The sequence below is a fragment of the Alligator sinensis genome, unplaced genomic scaffold, assembly GCF_000455745.1.
Source record: "Alligator sinensis unplaced genomic scaffold, ASM45574v1 scaffold673_1, whole genome shotgun sequence".
Lineage (NCBI taxonomy): Eukaryota > Metazoa > Chordata > Crocodylia > Alligatoridae > Alligator > Alligator sinensis.
In genome coordinates this window covers 413,468-428,573 of record NW_005842829.1, presented here as the reverse complement: position 1 = coordinate 428,573, position 15,106 = coordinate 413,468, and the positions used below count along the sequence as shown (strand labels likewise).

At 59.3% G+C, this 15,106-nt stretch overlaps 1 protein-coding gene across 2 annotated transcripts in view; it reads left to right on the top strand.

Annotated features, from left to right (window-relative positions):
* Positions 1-13,912, top strand: part of STK11IP (serine/threonine kinase 11 interacting protein) — a 28,892-nt gene extending 14,980 nt beyond the window's left edge. The window contains exons 6-19 of one of the 2 annotated variants that reach the window (XM_025191537.1): positions 2,274-2,432; positions 2,729-2,810; positions 2,905-3,267; positions 3,469-3,659; positions 4,555-4,665; positions 5,600-5,795; positions 6,278-6,784; positions 7,851-7,966; positions 8,150-8,247; positions 8,421-8,599; positions 8,832-8,916; positions 9,651-9,739; positions 11,790-12,022; positions 13,060-13,912. In XM_025191537.1, coding sequence (XP_025047322.1) covers positions 2,274-2,432; positions 2,729-2,810; positions 2,905-3,267; positions 3,469-3,659; positions 4,555-4,665; positions 5,600-5,795; positions 6,278-6,784; positions 7,851-7,966; positions 8,150-8,247; positions 8,421-8,599; positions 8,832-8,916; positions 9,651-9,739; positions 11,790-12,022; positions 13,060-13,200 — 2,550 coding nt within the window. In that variant the 3' untranslated portion in view covers positions 13,201-13,912. The remainder of the gene's footprint in view (positions 1-2,273; positions 2,433-2,728; positions 2,811-2,904; positions 3,268-3,468; positions 3,660-4,554; positions 4,666-5,599; positions 5,796-6,277; positions 6,785-7,850; positions 7,967-8,149; positions 8,248-8,420; positions 8,600-8,831; positions 8,917-9,650; positions 9,740-11,789; positions 12,023-13,059) is intronic. The other variant, XM_025191536.1, reaches the window with a different exon arrangement.
* The last annotated feature ends 1,194 nt before the right edge of the window (positions 13,913-15,106 follow it).

Here is a 15,106-nt window from a genome sequence, read left to right as displayed (position 1 = left end):
TGGCTTTAGCACACGAGAGCTGCCGTACTGGGGTCAGGGTGGGGTCCCTCCAGCCCAAGCTTCTGCCCAACAGTGGCAAGTAGCAGATGCTTTGGAAGAAGAGTAAGAAATATGTGAAGCGATGCATCCACTCAGGAGAAACTCCGCCAAGCCTAGGGTCAGGGAGGACTGGGTTAGAGAACTTCTGGAGGGATTGGACATGTTCAGATCAGCAGGTCCAGATGCTCTCCACCCCAGGGTGTTGAAGGAATTGGCAGGGGTTATCACGGGGCCCCTGGCATGGCTTTACGAGCACTTGTGGTGCTCTGGCCAGGTGCTGGATGACTGGAAGAGGGCCAATGTGGTCCCCATCTTTAAAAGAGGGAAGAGGGAGGACCCAGGCAACTATAGGTCCGTTGGTTTTACTTCAATCCTGGGGAAGCAATTTGAGAAGATTATCAAGGAGCACATCTGTGATGGGCCAGCAGTGGGGATGATGCTCAAGGGCAACCAGCACGGTTTCATTAGGGGCAGGTCCTGTCAGACCAACCTGATTGCTTTCTACGATCAGGTCACAAAATCATTGGATGCAGGTGTTGCCGTGGATGTAGTCTTTCCGGACTTTAGGAAGGCCTTTGACACTGTCTCCCGCCCCATTCTCATAAAAAGCTAGGTGACTGCGGCATTGATGCCTACACAGTCAGATGGATTGCAAATTGGCTGAGGGGTCGTACTCAGAGTGGTGGTGGATGGGTCATTTTTGACCTGGAGGGAAGTGAGCGTGGGGTCCCCCAGGGCTCGGTCCTTGGGCCCACAATGTTCAATTTCTTTATTAGCGACTTGGACGACGAGGTGAAGAGCAGCCTGTTTAAATCTGCAGACACCAAGATTTGGGGTGAGGTGGGCATGCTAGAAGGGAAGGACAGATTACAGCAGGACCCGGACAGGTTACAGGGATGGGCAAATTAAAATAGGATGGGATTCAATACTGACAAGTGCAGGGTGCTGCACTTGGGCAGTAGGAACCAGTAGCATACCTATAGGCTGGGGGACTCCCTTCTTGAAAGTACGTGGCAGAAAGAGATCTTGGAGACATTAACTCCAAGAGGAACGTGGGCCAACAATGCATGACAAGGGCTAACTGTACCTTGTCATGCATCCACAGATGCATCACAAGCAGGGCCAAGGAGGTGATCCTCCCCCTCTGTGGCCTGACCAGTGTCGCAGTTGGAGTACCGCGTCCAGTTCTGGGCACCGCACTTCAGGAGGGATGTGGACAGCATCGAGACGGTCCAGAGGAGGCCACTCGCATGATCCGGGGACAGCAGGGCAGGCCCTACAAGGAGAGGCGACGGGACCTGAACCTGTTCAGCCTTTGCAAGAAAAAGCTGAGGGGGGACCTGGTGGCTGTCTACAAACTCACTAGGGGGGACCAGCAGGGTTTGGGAGAGACCTTGTTCCCCCGAGCGCCTCCCCGAGTAACAAGGAATAACGGCCATAAGTTGCTAGAGTAGGTTTAGACTAGACGTTAGAAGGCACTACTTCACAGTCAGGGCGGCTAGGATCTGGAACCAACTTCCAAGGGAAGTGGTGATGGCTCCTACCCTGGGGGTCTTTAAGAGGAGGCTTGACATTTTACCTGGCTGGGGTCACTTGAGCCCAGTTTTCTCTCCTGCCCAGGACAGGGGGTCAGACTAGAAGATCTACAAGGTCCTTTCCAACCCTACATCTATGAATCTCATCAAGCCCTTCCCAGTCACCACAGCTGGAGGTATAGGGATGTCGAGAGGCTGAGACTAGGTCTATGCTCCAGATAGACGCATCCTCCGTACATCTGTTAGGTCCAGTGGTTATCAACCTTTCTGGACCCAGGGCACCTCTCCTGAGACTCGAGGTCCCCCTTGGAGCTTGCCAGCTCCTGGCTTTCCCTTGTTTGTAGTAAAAAAAAAAAAAAAAAAAAAAGGTAAGAAAGCAGTCTCTGTTGCAAAGAACTCGGCAAGCCCAGAGCTGGTCAGAATGTTTCTACCACTCTGGATTCCTACTGGCAACCTCTGGGTTTATCTTGTGAATCCTGTCTGCACACCCAACAGTGCTGACATTCAAGGGTGCTGCAGGGTGCCAGGCAAAGGACCTCAAAGCACCCCAGTTGAGAACTGCAGGCCTAATCCCTTTCCTGAGCCTGGTGGTTCTGGTGGTCCCATGTCCTGCGGTGGCAAGTTCCATGAGTTAGTGGGGGGTTCTCTCTGCCCTTCCTGCTGTGCTCAGCCAGCACTGTTCTCTTCTGTTGGCTCCAGCACCTACCGAAGTCCAGGCAGTTCCCAGCCCAGTCCTCAGCCTCGGAGAAGACCCTGCTGGACCACAGTGCCCGAGGCAGCTCCTGCGCTGCAGACCTCAGTGACAGCCCGTCCCCAGGGGAGATCCATGTGGCCAGGCTCCCTCGGAAGAGAAGCAAGGTGTTCTGGCTGCCGGGATGACTACTCTTGTTTCCTTTGACACGTGGGGGGAAGGGTCTGAGCCCAGACCAAAGATGGCTGGATCAGGCAATGCCCAGGGCTGGTAGCTCCCTGGATGTCTGAGGAAGCTGAGTGCCCAAACCTGTACTGGGAATGGGGGTTCGGGTCTCTGTGCGTAGGAATAGGCCGGAGCGCTTTGGCCTCTGCAGGGCTGGGACATTGTCCACTCAGATCTTTGTGTTTCCCGTCTCCCTGATGGCTCCTTCACTCAGCCGTGCGTGTCTGATCTCTTGCAGGGAAAGGGCCGAGTGCGAAGGGCAAGCATCTCGGAGCCCAGTGACACGGAGCACGAGTGCCCAGTGCTACCCCTCTCCACTGGTGAGGCTTCCCTCTCTCCCTGTTGTCCCAGCAGCGGGCACGGGGATTTGCCAATGGTGACTGACTCTGGTCTCTTGGGAATGTCTCTGTGCAGGCCTGGTCATGCAGCACCAGAAGCAGCTGGAGCGCCTGGACAGCTTCCGGGACCGCTTCGGCACAGACTGGCTGCAGTACAAAAGGCACCTGGAGGAGTGCAGCCAAGGGGACCCTGTGGTCCCTCTCAGCCATTCTGCCAATGACGAGGTTCCCGGCAGCCCAGCTGGCACGGACTCGCTGAGTGAGAGTACAGCTCAGGGGCTGGAGACACCCCTGGGGTCGCTGAGGGATGCCTTGCTGCCCTTGGACAGTGCCGGACAGGCGCTGGAGCTACCGTTGGAGCAGTCCTCGGGAGATCAGAGGGCAGAGCTGGAGGCAGATGAACTTGTGCTGAGGGAGGAAGAGGAGGAGAAGCCAGAAGGTAACTGGGTGCTCTCTGGGGAAGCCCATCAGCCTCTCTGCGTATGGCTGTCCCCCGCCAGGCCCTGGGTTGCAACCCAGCACAAGAGCTCAATGCTCGGTGCTCCCCACACCTCATCCCCACCACTGCTCTCCCGCATGGGGCATGGAGCTGTGCCCCAAGGCTGAGCAGGAGCTCACCTGCCACCCTCTTGCCTGGCAGTTGACCTCTGCCAGCCAGTTTTAGTAAGCCAGATTGAAGGTGATGGGGACCCGGAGCCCGACTGGATCTTCCTGCGGGTCACGGCTCAGCATGTGATCGAGGTAGAGCTGAAGGCAGCCAGAGTCCTCCACAAGCTGGAGTTGAGGAGCCTGCAGAAGATAGAGACTTCTGAGATGAACTGGCAAAGGATGGTGAGTTGTCCCTCCACGTGGCAGCTGCTTGTTTTTGCTGGCACTCACCAGCATCTCCACCCTCCCAACAGGGAGGAGCCTTGGAGAGATTCCCACAATCCAGCTCCCCCAGCCCCGGCTCCCACAATCCCAGCTCGTGTACCACTGCGGGGCCTGCATCATGGACCTCTGCAGCATGATGAGCTCATGCAGTGCCCCCATGTGTGGCTGCCAGACTTCTGTCTGCTCGTGGGGCAGAAGCTGCTTTGCTGAGTGATGGGGCTGCTCTGACTTCCTGCAGTTGGAGCTACATGGGCTCTGCGGGGGTGGGGGGGCGCTGTGTAGGTTCTTCCCTGACCCTGCTGTGACCCAGCATAGCACGGGGGTTAGCCCCTGCCCTACGTGGTCTCTGCCAGCTTCCCCTGACAGTGGGTCCAACATAGCGATAGAGTTCTCCCCTTAGCACGTGGCCTCTGCCTTGGCCAATTGTGACAGCATTGTCTGCCAGCTACCGCTTGTCTTGGGCTTCCGTAGGACACAGGCCCTTCAGGACTGCCAAGCACTTGTCCCTTGGCAACTAGTTCAACTTCTGACTGCACCCGATGGTCTCACTGGAGTCTTAAGAGTCTGCTCTGAACATCCTCGCAGTGTGTCGTTCTCACCTCCCACGCTCCGGAAATGGAGAGTGGCAATAAGGGGCCCGATCCTTGTTGTGGCAGCGGAGCCCCCCCCCCCCCCCCCCCGTCCCCCCCCCCCCCCCCCCGAGCCTCATGTAGCCCAGCCTCCAAAGGTCCTGGCTGTCTGAGTCAAGTACCAGAGCTCAGGGTACTTCATCAAACAGGCACTGGCTGGCATCTCCTGGCAGGATCCTGTGACCCACAGAGCCCATTCCACAGCCATGCTCTTCTTCTTACAGGACCTGGAGCGCATGTTCCCTGTCCTCACGCTGCATTTCAACTACATCCGCAAGGACCGGCAGAGGCGCCGATACGTGGTGTTGGACGATGCGCCAGAGCAGTGTCTGCAGGTGCTGAGGGCAGGGGGGCTGCACCTGTGCTGGGAAGGGTTTCATAGATGTTAGGGTTGGAAGGGACCTCAATAGATCATCGAGTCCGACCCCCTGCATAAGCAGGAAAGAGTTCTGGGTCTAGATGACCCCAGCTAAATGCCTATCTAACCTCCTCTTGAAGACCCCCAGGGTAGGGGAGAGCACCACCTCCCTTGGGAGCCCGTTCCAGACCTTGGCCACTCGAACTGTGAAGAAGTTCTTCCTAATGTCCAGTCTAAATCTGCTCTCTGCTAGCTTGTGGCCATTATTTCTTGTAATCCCCGGGGGCGCCTTGGTGAATAAATACTCACCAATTCCCTTCTGTGCACTGGGGTTGGAAGGGCCCGTGTGGCACTGGGGTTGGAAGGGCCCCAGTGCCACATGGCTGCCCTGGCCCTCTGGTCCTGGCCATCCCAGTGCTCTCAAGTGCACTTATGTCTGTGCTGCCCTATAGTCTGCCCCTGACAGCCCAGGGGGCAGCACCAGCATCTGTCCAGCAGGTGCTGCGGAAGCTGGGGCAGGGCACTGGGGATCTGTAGGAGGCAGGGCCCAAGTGTAGAGTGATGCTGGGGTGGGGGACAGGACTCCTGGGTCAGTGGGGTTGAGGGGAGGAGACTCTCAGGTAAAGGCTGGAGCGAGCTGTCCTCTGCCTCCTGGGCTCATGTAGGCCCCACAGCCCAGCCAGGTTCCTGCTCTCCTCTGGACGGGGATCCCTGCAACACGCCAAGCTGAGCAGCTGGAGGGTGGGAGGCACTTCTTCCTCTGCCCCAGGTGCCCGGAGTGCAGGGCTGGGTGGGCCCTTGCTTGGAAGCAGTGTCTGAGCCTGCCCGAGATAGGAGCACTGGTTGTGCTGGTTGAGCCGGGGGTACCCACTGACTCTCTCTGTTCTGTCTTCCCATATTGCTGCCTGCAGTGTGTGCTGGGGGTGCTGTCCCCGGCCCTGGAGGAGAACCTGAGACAGCAGGGCCAGGAGAGAGGTTGCACAAAGCTCCAGTGCCTGAAGTGCCAGCAGGAGTTTGCTCAGCCCCCGGCCCCTCGCCAACAGGGCCTGTGTCCCATGGAGGGCAGAGACTACGCGGGCACAGAGGCCCCAACTCAGGTGGATCAAGGTACAGGGCCAAGCCTGGGACGAGCAAGGACCTGAACAACCCTGGGTCTGGATGGTTCTTGGTGCCTGTGGTCTGTGTCCCTGGGGGAGGTGGCCCCCAGCCCTGTCCTAGATGCTGCTCATGCAGGAGAAGCTGCCAGGTGGAGTGAGGCAGGCTGCGGGCTTCTCCCACCTGAGAGAATAAATAGCTCCCCTGGGTGTCATTTAAACTAAACAGCTGTCTTGTTCCACCACTGGAAGTGGGACCAGCCCAACAATCCCTATTTGGGGTGGGGGGTGAGCCTGGCCACAGCTGTCCGATTCTCAGCCAGACTCCTCCAGAGCCAGACAGGATGGGACTTGAGCCAGGGTCTCCACACCCCAGAGGTGCGCTGGATATCGTGGCAGGCCTGGGAGGGGGTGCCCGCAGGCTCTTTGCTACCCCTTTGCAAGGGGAAGTCTGCTGCTGGCCCAGTCTGAGTTCTGACAGAGCCTCTCCTGCAGATGCTGCTGGGCCTGGCAAGCCAGCGGTCTGCCCCAACTGCTCCAGTGACCACGTGGTCCTCCTGCCTTTGGAGACAGTCTCCAGCATACCTCTGCCTCCCCACCATGACCCAGGCAAGGACAGCCTGAGCGAGGCCCTGTCAGGGCCTGGCCTGCAGGGAGGGTCCCAGCAGGAGGACTTGGAGCCAGCCAGGGTAGAGGTTGCCCAGGGCAAGACGTTCTACATTGGCATGGAGGACAGCTTGGAGATGGACACCAGCACTAGCAGCAAGACCCAGGAGCTCAGCGGGGACCAGGACAGTGCTGCCCACTCCAGCTCCCGCAGCTCGGAGGGGGACTACAGCCGGAGAGAGCACGGCATGAAGAGTCACTACTCCTCCCTCAGCCGGACAGACACCAACGGCGGGAGCCTGATGGGTAGCTACCGCTACGGCACCTCCCGGGCGCCCACCCCCTCCCAGCTGTCCCTGAACTCGGAGTCCGAGGAGACCTGGAACCTCAGTCCCCGTGAGTGGGAGCGGCAGGGGCCAGGGTTTGTGCTGGGCCTGCTGACAGCTGAGGGGAGGAGGCTGCAGTTTGCGGTGGTCTCTGGGGAGAGGGTGGCACTTCAGGAAGGATTGGTGCAGAAGGGACTTCCACACCCGGCAGAGAACAGCTGTGGCCGGGGAGCGCAGGACTCGGAGCTGCTGCCAGTGCTTTGTGGCCTGCTTCTGAACCCCGGCACATTGTGTGTGTGTGGGGCAGGGCCAGGGCCCAGCTGCTCTAGAGTGGGGAAATCCCAGGCATGTGAGTAGCTTCCCCTGGCATGAGATGATGTCAGCAGACACCCGAGGGACTCGCTAGCCCTGTGCACGGTGGCCAGCAGCCTGGGCTGGCGTGGAGCATTCTCTGGTGGGGGGTGGCAGCACCTGCCCTCCAGTATGAGGGCAGTGCCCAGCAGCACACAGGAGCTGTTGCAATGCGCTCCTGCAGTGGGCTACCACCTGCCTCCATGCCTGTCAGCAGCTACCCCTGTATGAACTGCGCAGCGAGCGCTCTCCCCCATGGGACCCCAGATTGTGTGAGCCCCGGCTTCCCATGCCATGTGCCAGAGCCCTTCTGCCATGGCTCTAAGATGCCCAGAGCAGCTGGAGACCTAAAATCCAGCCCCTGACTTGCCCGCCGACTTGCCCTCTGCTAAAAAATTACTGCCTTGGGACTTGGGAGTCCTCCTGGGCATTGGACATTGCAGCCCCACATCCCGTGCATCTCTCCCTGCTCTGATTAGGGCGAAGGGCAGTGGTGCTACCCTGCGAGCGACAGTTGCACAGGTGACCTGGGAGGGACCCTCTCTGGGGAGAGGAGCATGGGAGGGAGGAGGTCCCTGCAGCTGGCGCCCTCCCCCTCGGAGGCAGTCCTGGAGTGGGTGCTGTGGCAAGAAGTCCCTAGGGTCTACTGAAGGACTGGGCTGGACTGGACAAGAGGGGCCTCCCCGCTGCCCCAGCACTGCTCCATTCTGGGGCCTGTTCCAGGCCCTCAGCCACCTTGGGACGGCCCTGACCCATCCCCACTGACCCACCCTCTGCCCCTGCAGCAATGACGGGCATCCTGAGCCCGCAGGACCTGCACACTGTGGACCACCGCCTCAGACTCTACCTGGACATGGACATCTTCGAGGAAAACGTGGAAGAGTTCCAGTGCTTCCTCAAGGTGAGGCGATCCACCCCTGTCTTGCTGTCTGCCCTGCCGGCTCCCGTCTGGTCTGTGGGTGTGGGAGGGGTGTGCAGGTCTCCCCGTGGGGTTGGTGGAGAGAGGGAGTGTCTGGGCCACCCAAACAGCTGGAGCCAGGGGGCTGGGATGTGGGTGTGACCTGCTGTCTGCCGCTCTGTCCAGGTGTCCGTAGTGAAGTTTGGCCGGCCTGGGGAGTTCCCTGCACTTGTGGTGGCCTCGGATCTTAGGATTCATGTGCTGGAAGTTACAGGGGAGATCAGGTGAGGAGCGAGGCCACGGCAGTAGGTGGGAATCCTGGGAGTCTCCCTGCCGTCTGAGTCTGTGCTTGGGGCCCTGCCCATGCTACAGAGGCCCCTGTGGGAATCTGGGGTGTGGGGGGAAGAATGGTGGAGGAGCGAAGAGACCGCAGCGGTGAGGGACTGTTGGTGTCTAGGGGCCAGCCCACGGACTGGCTGACAAAGAGCGACTGCCACGCCCTGTCTGACCTCTGCTACCTGGAGATGGGGCTGGGCCGCCAGAGCCTGCACATGGAGTTTGAGAGCCCAAAGGCCTCCTACAACCTCCTGATCCGAAACCAGCACCGCTGTGACCAGTTCCTGCAGTGTCTAACATGTAAGAGCTTTGGGGCAGAGGGGAGCTGGGGAATGGAGCAGGGCGGAGGGGAATGGGGCACAGCCTAGGTGCTCCAGGCAGGAGGTCTGCCCTCCTGGCAAGAGGCTGCTGCAGGGCAAGGGTGGTGACCCTGTTCCCTGCCAGGCTGAGAATGAGGCAGCACGTTCTCTGTGGTCCTCTGCTGCTGCCAGAGGCCAGAGCGCGGGTTCACTCTGCCTCTCTGCTCCTCTAGACCTCATGCAAGAGCTGCCAGCCAAGAGCAGGAGCCGAGTGACGGAGATCCCCGTGGTCCGGATGAACCCGCAGCATTGGCTGTGGTGAGAGCAGCCTGTGGGGGCATCTGGCCTGGCTCTGGTGAACTGCAGCATGCTCAAAGCACAGCAGCCAGGCTCTGCTCTCTGCTGCCATGAGCGCGGCACCTTCGATGTGCCTGCTTCATGTTCCAGGCCCACTGTGGGCGCTGGCTCCCTATGTGCTCCCCAGGCTGCAGAGTCGGGGGAAGGGGCCCCAGAAGGTGGATGCCCTCGCTGCACTGGCAGGCTTCTGCCAGCAGCTGCCATGTGGAGCAGCCAGTGCATGCAGGCTCCCACCTCACCATTGGGGAAGTGCAGCTGCTGGTGGGAGTGCTGCAGCTGTCAGGAGGCCTGGGCCAAAGCAGTCTTCCGGTCAAGTCTGGAGCTGGCATTGCTGTGCTGGGACAGGGAAGGGCCCATGGCCAAGCAGCATGGGGCTTGGGCGTCCTCAGCTCTGCAGAACTGACTGAGACCAGGGTAGAGAGCATAGCACGAGGCAGGAGGTGGCAGCTGGAGCTGACGGGGCAGGCACAAGGCTGGAGGGAGCCCTGAACAGGGAGGCTTTGAGTCTCCAGTGGGAGGACACCAGTGGACCAAGGCATGTGTACATGCATGGGGGAGCAGGGTGGGGTGGGGGGAGTTCAGCTGCCATGCCCAGCAGGGGCGGGGGGGGTGAGCTGGGAATGACCAGGATGTGATGTAGGGACAGTGAGCAGGTGGTGCCAGGTTCCCTGCCTGATGTGCCCCATCTCTTCCAGGCCCTTTTTGGACTGCAAGGCCCTGGACTCAGCAGCTGGAGACAGCACAGCCCCTGGCTTCTTCTACCTGCTGGCCTACTTGATCCAAGGTACAGAGCTCTGCAGGGGCACAGCTGGCCAGATCTTGCCCAGAGAGCAGGGTGCGGGGGGAGAGGGGCATGGTGAGGCTAAAGCCAGCAGCAAGGCGCCCTATATGAGCCCAGGGGGTGAGGATGATCTAGGGGCAGGGGGTGGGTAGCAGCGCTTCTTCATCACTCTCCTGGACCTGCTGCAGCCCCCTCGGGAGAGGCCGATGGTCAGGGGCTCTGTTCTCAGGGTGCTGTTTAGTTCACTTACAGCATGGTGCTAATGACACTGAGGTTGCAGGTTTGATTCTCCAGTTGGACTCTATGATCTCTTGGGATCCCTTCCAGCCTTACTTTTCTATCATGACTACTTATAAGGCTTTGGTAAACTGGGGAGGGGGGAGAGCCCCAGGTGTGTGTGAGGCAGGAGACCAGGCCCTGACAAAGATGTGGGAGCTGGTTCTGTCCCAAGCCCAAGGTGACTGGACCAGTGCTTGGGGGACCTCAGTGGGGAGTGAGAGCATTGGGTCGTGAATGGCCTCTCCAAGACCATCCAGTCCAGCCCTGCCCTGGGGCAGGATCTGTGTCTTCAGCCCCTCCCTGGCCCATGTTCGTCTCGGCTGTTCTGAAAATTCCCGCGGAGGTGACTGCATATCAGCCTGCCAGGGCTGAAGCACTGGTGCAACCCCCTGACTGCTGGGGAAAGCTTTGCCATCCTCTCCCTCTGCAGATCAGGCTTCCTCCAGGTGTGGAGAGCCAGCGGTCACTGTCCTCTCCAAACACTGGGAGACTTGTGTTCCCTGCAGGCTGTTTTCTAGACACGGCAAAGCTACTCGGGCTCAGCCCGATACTCTGTTTGTGCACCGGAAGGAATTTTCCCTCCTGGTCAGATTGATACGGACTGGGGGGGTTTTGCCTTCCTCTGCATCAGGGGCATGGCTTCGGCCTGGCGTGTCAAGAGCATAAACAACCTTTTATAGAAGCTGGACGTTGGCCGCTGTAGTTCCCCTGCCTTCTCTGTGGGAAGTCTGGGTGTGATGTCAGGGGTGGCGGTCATCTTGCATAGAGTTGAGATGATGGGTTGGACAGGGCTGATCTTGCCTTGGGCAGGGGTTGGACTAGACATGACCTCTGCAGGTCACCTCCAGCTCCACGGCTCTGGCATCATCTGAGACATCCAGTGCCCTGAGCCTCACCTCAGGCTGTTTTCTGAATGTTTTATTGGTGTCGCTGCCTCTGCACTTGCTCCCGTGTCACTGCCCCGAAGGACTCCAGCTGAGGCCTTGCCTGAGCAGAGCACAGTAATTGCTGTCCCCGCCACTTGCCAGTGATGCTCCCAGTTTCCCTGTTTGGCAGCAGCCTCCTGTGCAGTGGGTGTCTGATCTCTGTGACCCCCGTTCTCATATGTGGCGCTACAGCCAGGCCAGCTGCTCCCTCTTTCGTGCCTTGGGTTCCTCCTTCTCACGTGTCATCCTCCATCGACCATCACCTTGTTGCCTTTTGGGTCACGTGTCCCATTTTCCAAGGCCTCTTTAAAGGCCTGGTCAGAATGTGCAGCGCTTGCAGCCCCTTCCAGTTGCTCCCAGTTTGATTGGCAAGGAAGTTCCATGAGCCAAGGCTGTAGCCAGACAAGTTCCAGGTGGAGCAGAGCACTGCTTTGAAACAGCAAGGATTATGAGTGACCACGAGTGATGGATTGATTGTCTGTGTGTTGGACTCTCCAAGTAGACAGAAGCCTCTTGGAAAGTCTGTGACCAAATCCAAGGTGTTGGCTTTGTGCACAGTGCCAGTGAGCTCTCTCCTAGGATGGAGCAGGGTGGAGGGGTCCAAGCCCTGCCCCTTGCGCTCCAGGGCAGGTGGGAAGAAATGTCACACCCCACCCCTCCGTGTGGGAAGTGGGGCTAGGTCCTGTGAACATCTGGGTGCTGAGGGGGCCCTTCTTAGGAGTGCAGCAGCTGGCAGTGGGCCCACTGCAGGGCTGGGGAGTGTTGGAAGTGGTGTGTGATGACTGGGGTCCCTGCGTGGCCAGCACCTGGTCTGTCTCAGTTACACCCCTCCTCTTCATCCTCCCCAGGTGCATCTGCCTTCCCGGTGACACTGCTGAGCACACGCAGCACTCTCTTCCTGTTGGAGGAGAGTCACCAGTGGCAGCAGGGCCAGCCTCTGTCGGGGGGTGCAGACGGGGAGATGGAGCCGGAGCTGGAAAGCGGCGTTCAGGTGAAGGAGAAGCAGCCCCTCAGCAACATCAGCAGCATCATCACCTACCGCTTCTCCCCCTGCAACATCAAGCTGATGCTTTACGACGAGGTAAGCAGGGGGCTCCCCTTCCCCACCCCCATCCAGGCTCGGGCTCCTGCTCCAGGGTCTTGGGCTAAAAGCAGATGTTGCATTGTTTACACACGCCACTTGGAGGGCAATTTAATTAGCCCTGTTGTCCCCCAGGAAAAGGCACTATCTCAGCACTTCTGAGGCACCTGCTTTATGTTATGTGCATTGTGCAATTCAGCAGTTAATTGTGCAATAAATTTAGATCGGTCACATGTGCAAAATAATTACCACACCATGAAATTGAGGATTGAGCTGTAAAAAGAGTCAGCCAGCTAGAGCTAGTGCTTGATGTATGTAACAGCTCCATGGCTGGTTTCTGTCCAGTTTTCATTTGAACATGTGGCAGGGCCTGGAGGGACCTGAAGTGGGACCAGGGGCCTCATCGGTCTATGGGATCCCAGGGGAAAAAGCCTTGTCCTGGGCAAAATTCGATGTCCTAAGGACGCCCTGTTTCAGTGCAGCCCTCCTGCCATCGTGGCTCCATCCTGTACCCTTGTGCAGCTGTGGTGCAAGGGCCTCTCAGGGATGCTCTGTTCAGGGCACCCTCGGGCAAGCACTCCCCCAGCCAGTGGCTCTCAACCTCATGGGCCCTTTCATAGCTCTTCTGAGTAGAGCAGCAGCCAGTTTCAACCCCTCCTTGCAGTAGGGTGGGGAATCGGCCGAGCAGGAATAGGCTTGAGCCTGCACTTACCTGCTCTTCTCCTTCACCTCTCACTCCCTGGTTGTGAGAATCACTGCTCTGAGCCACTGTCTCAGGCCTATCCATGTCCCCAGGCTCATCCCAGGCCTCCCTGGTGCACAGGCTGGGAGTGTGGGCCCTGGCACTGGGCCCCATGTGGCTCAGGGTGGGAGGAGATGGTTTGCATGGAGTCATGGATGTCACCAGCTGATGCCCGCTCCCCCCGCCGAAGAGCGGGGTGGACAGACCTCATCCTGTGAGGCTGGTGTAGTGGGTTTCACAGCAGCCATGGAACTGAACTGTCCTGACCACCCTCCTCCACTCCCTCACCCTCCAGGTGCTGAAGGTGGAGAGCATGTGGCACCTCCGCGCAGAGTGCCCCGAGCTGCTGGCCGAGCTGGTGGAGTGGATCCGTGGCCCCTGGGAGGAGCTGTTCTCCATCAGGCTGCGGCAGGTGGTGCACGAGGCGCTGGAGTGAGCGCGTTGGGCATGTGGTGGCCGAGTGACCCCTACCACGTCCTGCACCCCTGCTTCTGGTGGGTGGTGGCCCCTGTGCCTTCTTCCCCCCCCCATGGGCAGCACCAGCCTCTGTCAGTCCCGTCTGCTCCAGGCCCATGGACATGGCCCCATGGGGGCAGCACTGAGCTGCAGCCTGGCAGCTTCTCACAGCCCTGCTTGAGGGCAGTGGTGACCACCCCGGTCACTTCCTACCTGCCCGATGGGGGCAGAGCCAGTGGGAACTGGGAAGATGGGGCCAGGGAGCATGCAGTGGGGCCAGGCAGTGGCAGGGCCTGGTGCTCTCTTCAGGCTGGGCCCCTGCTGCCCATTCACTGGGCACAGCACTGTCGTCTTCTCCCTGCTGCTGAAACCCCCGGTAGCTTCGTGCTTTGTTCCTCGGCTCCCAATGAGCCTAGCTGTGCACAGGGCTCTGGCTTGCTGATCGAGGGGCCATGTCCCCTGTCCTGGCCAGGCCCTGTACTCAGGGTCTCCTACAGCCTGTGTTAGGGAGGGTGAGGGTTTGCTGGGCAGGACAAGAGCTGTTTATTTTAAATGTGAGTTTTACGGTTTTCTATTGTAATAAAAGCTTCTATTTATCGAGCTCTCGGTCTTCCCCCTGCACCTCTTGCCTCCCTGCTTGGCGCTGAAGCCTGTGGTACAGGTGCACCTGGCTGGAGGCCTACCAGGAGCCACAGGATGCTGCAGGCTGGGGGTGGCCAGGGAAACAGGGCATGTGGCCATGGAGCTGGGGCAGATGCAAATGCCCTGGGCTAGCAGTGGGGATCACTGGGCTCCTGCACGTGCCACTTCCAGTTCTTGGCCCATCCCCAGTGCTGCACCCCTACTGTGCTGCCTCCTACCCTCTATCCCAGCATTGCCCTGATGACCTTCCCTGCTCTGGCCCCGGGATGGTGTGGGGGGCAGGAGCATACAGGCCAGGTCCCCGTGTGCCCCCCGGCCTGGGGCAGAAGTCTGCTGCTCCTTGCAGGGGCTGCAGGGAGGGTAAGAGCTTCCTGCCAGGGCCAGTGTCCTAGCAGCGTGGACGAGGGGGTGAAAAGCACCCTGTTCAAATTTGCGGATGATGCTAAGATATTGGGAGTGGTGGGCTACAACTAGATCTAGACAGGTTACAGGGGTGGGTGGATGGGAATAGGATGGGATTCAATACTGACATGTGCAAGGTGCTGCACCTGGGGAGGAAGAACCAGCAGACCTACAGACTGGGGAACTCCCTTCTCGTCAGCACAAAAGCAGAAAGGTATCTTGGAGTAGTTATAGACTTCAAGATGAACATAGGCTACCAGTGTGGGGATGCGGTCAGGAAGGCCAACCACACCTGGTCATGCATCCACAGATGCATCACGAGCAGGTCCGAGGAGGCACTGGTCAGGCCGCAGCTGGAGTACTGTGTCCAGTTCTGGCAGCCACACTTCAGGAGGGATGTGGACAGCATGGAGAGGGTCCAGAGGAGGCCACCCGCATGATCAGGGGCAGCAGGGCAGGCCCTACGAGGAGAGGCGACGGGACCTGTACCTGTTCAGCCTCCACAAGAGAAGGCTGAGAGGGATCTAGTGGCCATTTACAAACTAGTCGGAGGGGACCAGAGGAGATTGGGTGAAACCCTGTTCCCCTGAGCACTACTTGGAGTAACTGGGAATAATAGCCACAAGCTGACTGAGAGTAGGTTCAGGCTGGACATCAGGAGGCGCTACTTCACAGTCAGGGCGGCTAGGATCTGGAACCAGCTTCCAAGGGAAGTGGTGCTTGCCCCTACCCTGGGGGGCTTCAAAAGGAGGCTGGATAATCACCTAGCCAGGGTCGTTTGACCCTAGCATGCTTTCCTGCCATGGCAGGGGGGCGGGCTTGATGATCTTCTCAGGTGCCCT